Raw genomic sequence first — 3,092 nt, forward strand, 5'->3', positions numbered from 1 at the left:
AAAGTCCCCTTCTCCACAGGGGGCTCACTCTGCTCTGTCCTCTGTAGCCATTCTCTATTCCATGGTGCATAGTCTTTAAGATACTAGAATTGGAAAGGCCTTGTACTGACGGAGACTCAGGGACCAAAGTGGCCTTCAAGGGCCAGACCAATAGAGGGAGTGGACCTGCTGTAATGGGGGCTCTCATCCGGTCAGCCTCCTGCCTGGTGGTGGCCTCAGCCTACCCATCCTGTTATTTTGGCTCTTTTCTCAGCTGCAACCTTGAGAGGATGACCCCTGACTCTTTGCCTTTGAGTCCAAGACTACTCTGCTCCTCAGGTTCTCCCTGGTATCAGATTCACTAACCAACGTCAGCATTTGACTTTCTTTGTGTCAAGGGGACCCAGTAACTCTTAACGGAATAGTGACTGGGGGTGGAAAGCTCGTCTCCCCCACCTGCCAGCTCTGTGGCATTGGTCAAGTCCCTGGAGCTCACCATGCCTCAGCTTCCCCATCTAGAAACGGTGTGATAACAGTCATCTATGTCAGAGAGTTAGTAAAGGATTAAATGAGTACATATTCCTAAAGGGCTAGCACACAAACACGATGGAAGTATGTGAGTAAAAAATAGGCTGTGTCTCCATTTAACAGATCGGGACACAGAGGCCCCAACTTGCCCCAATTCACACGGCTCCTGGAGTCACAGCTGTGGCGTCAGTGCTGCTCCTGGCACACCACTCTCTGGTCCTGGTGCTACCCATGACCTCTCAGGTCCAGATTCAAATAAAATGATTTTAGGGGGCCTTTGACACTCTAGGAAATACTGTTCCCTCATTTCCTTCTGGGCCTAGTTGTGATGTGAATGGTTAAGAATGAGGATGTCGGCCAGGTAGTGACTTAACGCCTGTAATCCCAGCACACTGGAAGGCTGAGGTGGGTGGATCATCAGCGTTCAGGAGTCTAAGACCAGCCTGAGCAAGAGCAAGACCCATCTCTACTAAAAATAGAAAAATAGAAAAAATAAGGGCCAGGCGTGGTAGCTTATGCCTATAATCCCAGCACTCTGGGAGGCCGAGGCAAGTAGATCTCCTGAGCTCACAAGTTCAAGACCAGCCTGAGCCACAGAGAGACCCTATCTCTAAAAATAGCTGGGCGTTTTGGTGGGCACCTGTAATCCCAGCTACTTGGAAGGCTGAGGCAAGAGGATGGCTTGAGCCCAGGAGCCTGAGGTTGTTATGAGCTGTGATGCCACAGCAGTCTACCGGGGTGACAAAGTGAGACTCTGTCTCCAAAAAAAAGAGTGAGGATATCCAATCCCATGAGCAACTTGAGTCTGAAAGTGCTGCCCAGATGACATTAGTGCTGTGTCCCTTTGCTGTCAGTGGAATCAGCAGGTTAGGGCCCTTCTCCCCTGCTCATTCCCTACGTGCCAGCCTCTCAGTTTATTCCAGAGAAAAAATCACAGCCGTGTAAAATTGCATGCCCACCCTGTCCTCACCCCCTCTGTGTGTGTGTCAGGCTCGAGTCCTTTGTGTTGGGAGTTGCTTGTCCTTCTGGCCATCACCGTGTGGGAATGGCTGGGAGCTTCCCTGCCAATTGGTCCCAGGAGTTGGAGCAGACCGATCGGGCAGGGGCCGCAGCTGCCCGCAGCCCATCTGGGACACCCCCTGTTGCAGGTTAATGGGGTCAACCTGAGGAGCTGTCGCCACGAAGACGCCATCAGCGCTCTCAGGCAGACGCCCCAGAAGGTGCGGCTGGTGGTGTACAGAAACGAGGCCCATGGCAGGGACGAGGAGAACCTGGAGATCTTCCCTGTGGATCTGCAGAAGAGAGCCGGCCGCGGACTGGGCCTGAGCATCGTCGGGAAACGGTAAAGATGAGCCAGGAAAGTCGGGGCTGTCTCTCCCTTCAGGGCTCTGGGGACCGTGGCTGTGAACACTGAAAGGTAGACCCCGACGTGAACCCCTGGTGAGGTCACTAAGGCTGAGATACTGTGAATATCTGAACAACAGAGCTGGTGTTTCTGAGCAAGGTCTTACCAAAAACTTGTCATATTATGGTGGAACTCCAAGCCCAATCGCCCGTGCTATTATACTGATATTTCCTTACCGAGTAAGAATAGTGACCAGGGTTCTTTCACACTCGTGGGATTACTAGATCTGAGGTCTGCAGAGGTAGTTAAAGATACCCTACATGTATCAAGAGGTAGATTTATACAACATTGGGTTGAGAAAATTGCTCTTGCAGGCCGGGCACAGTGGCTCATGCCTGTAATCCCAGCACTCTGGGAGGCCAAGGCAGGTGGATTGCCTGAGCTGAGGAGCTCGAGACCAGCCTGAGCAAGCATGAGACCCCATCTCTGCTAAAGACAAGAGAAAACTAGCCAAGAGTTGGGGCGGACACCTGTAGTTCAGCTGCTCAGGGGGCTGAAACAAGAGGATCACTTGAACCCAAGAGTTTGAGGATGATGTGAGCTATGAGGCCACATCACTCTACCCAGGGCAACAGAGTGAGCGAGACTCTGTCTCCAAAAACAAAAGAGAGAGAGAAAAAAAAATTGCTCTTACATGTAACACTATGTTAATTTTATAGTGTGTTAAAACTACTTGAGTCAATAAAGAGATGAGGATAAATTCTTCATGACAGTAGTTTTTTATTAAGAAAGATGTCCTAGGCTCAGCACCCGTAGCATAGTGGTTTCAGTGCCAGCCACATACAACGAGGCTGGGGGGTTCGAACCTGGCCTGGACCTGCTAAAATAACAATGACAACTGCAACAAAAAAATAGCCAGGCCTTGTGGCGGGTGCCTATAGTCCCAGCTACTCGGAGGCTGAGGCAAGAGAATCGCTTAAGCCCAAGAGTTTGAGGTTGCTGTGAGCTGTGACACCACAGAACTCCACCAACATAATGAGACTCTGTCTCAAAAAAAGAGAAAGATGTCCTAGACCAGCCATAGTGGCTTATACTTATATTCCTGGTACAGGTACTCAGGTGGCTAAAGCAGGAGGATCACTTGAGCCCAGGAGTTTCAGGTTGCTGTGAGCTAGGCTGATGCCATGGCACTCTAGCCTAGGCAACAGAAGGAGATGCTGTCTCAAAAAAAAAAAAAAAA

The 3,092-nt window shown here is 50.5% G+C and overlaps 1 protein-coding gene across 1 annotated transcript in view; it reads left to right on the forward strand.

Annotated features, from left to right (window-relative positions):
- The window catches only part of PATJ (PATJ, crumbs cell polarity complex component), a 379,729-nt gene that overhangs the window by 334,798 nt on the left and 41,839 nt on the right, over positions 1-3,092 (forward strand). Inside the window, exon 31 of the mRNA XM_023515102.1 lies at positions 1,656-1,849. Coding sequence (XP_023370870.1) covers positions 1,656-1,849 — 194 coding nt within the window. The remainder of the gene's footprint in view (positions 1-1,655; positions 1,850-3,092) is intronic.

The sequence above is a fragment of the Otolemur garnettii genome, unplaced genomic scaffold (genome assembly GCF_000181295.1).
Source record: "Otolemur garnettii isolate 467f Iridium unplaced genomic scaffold, OtoGar3 scaffold00066, whole genome shotgun sequence".
Taxonomy (NCBI): domain Eukaryota; kingdom Metazoa; phylum Chordata; class Mammalia; order Primates; family Galagidae; genus Otolemur; species Otolemur garnettii.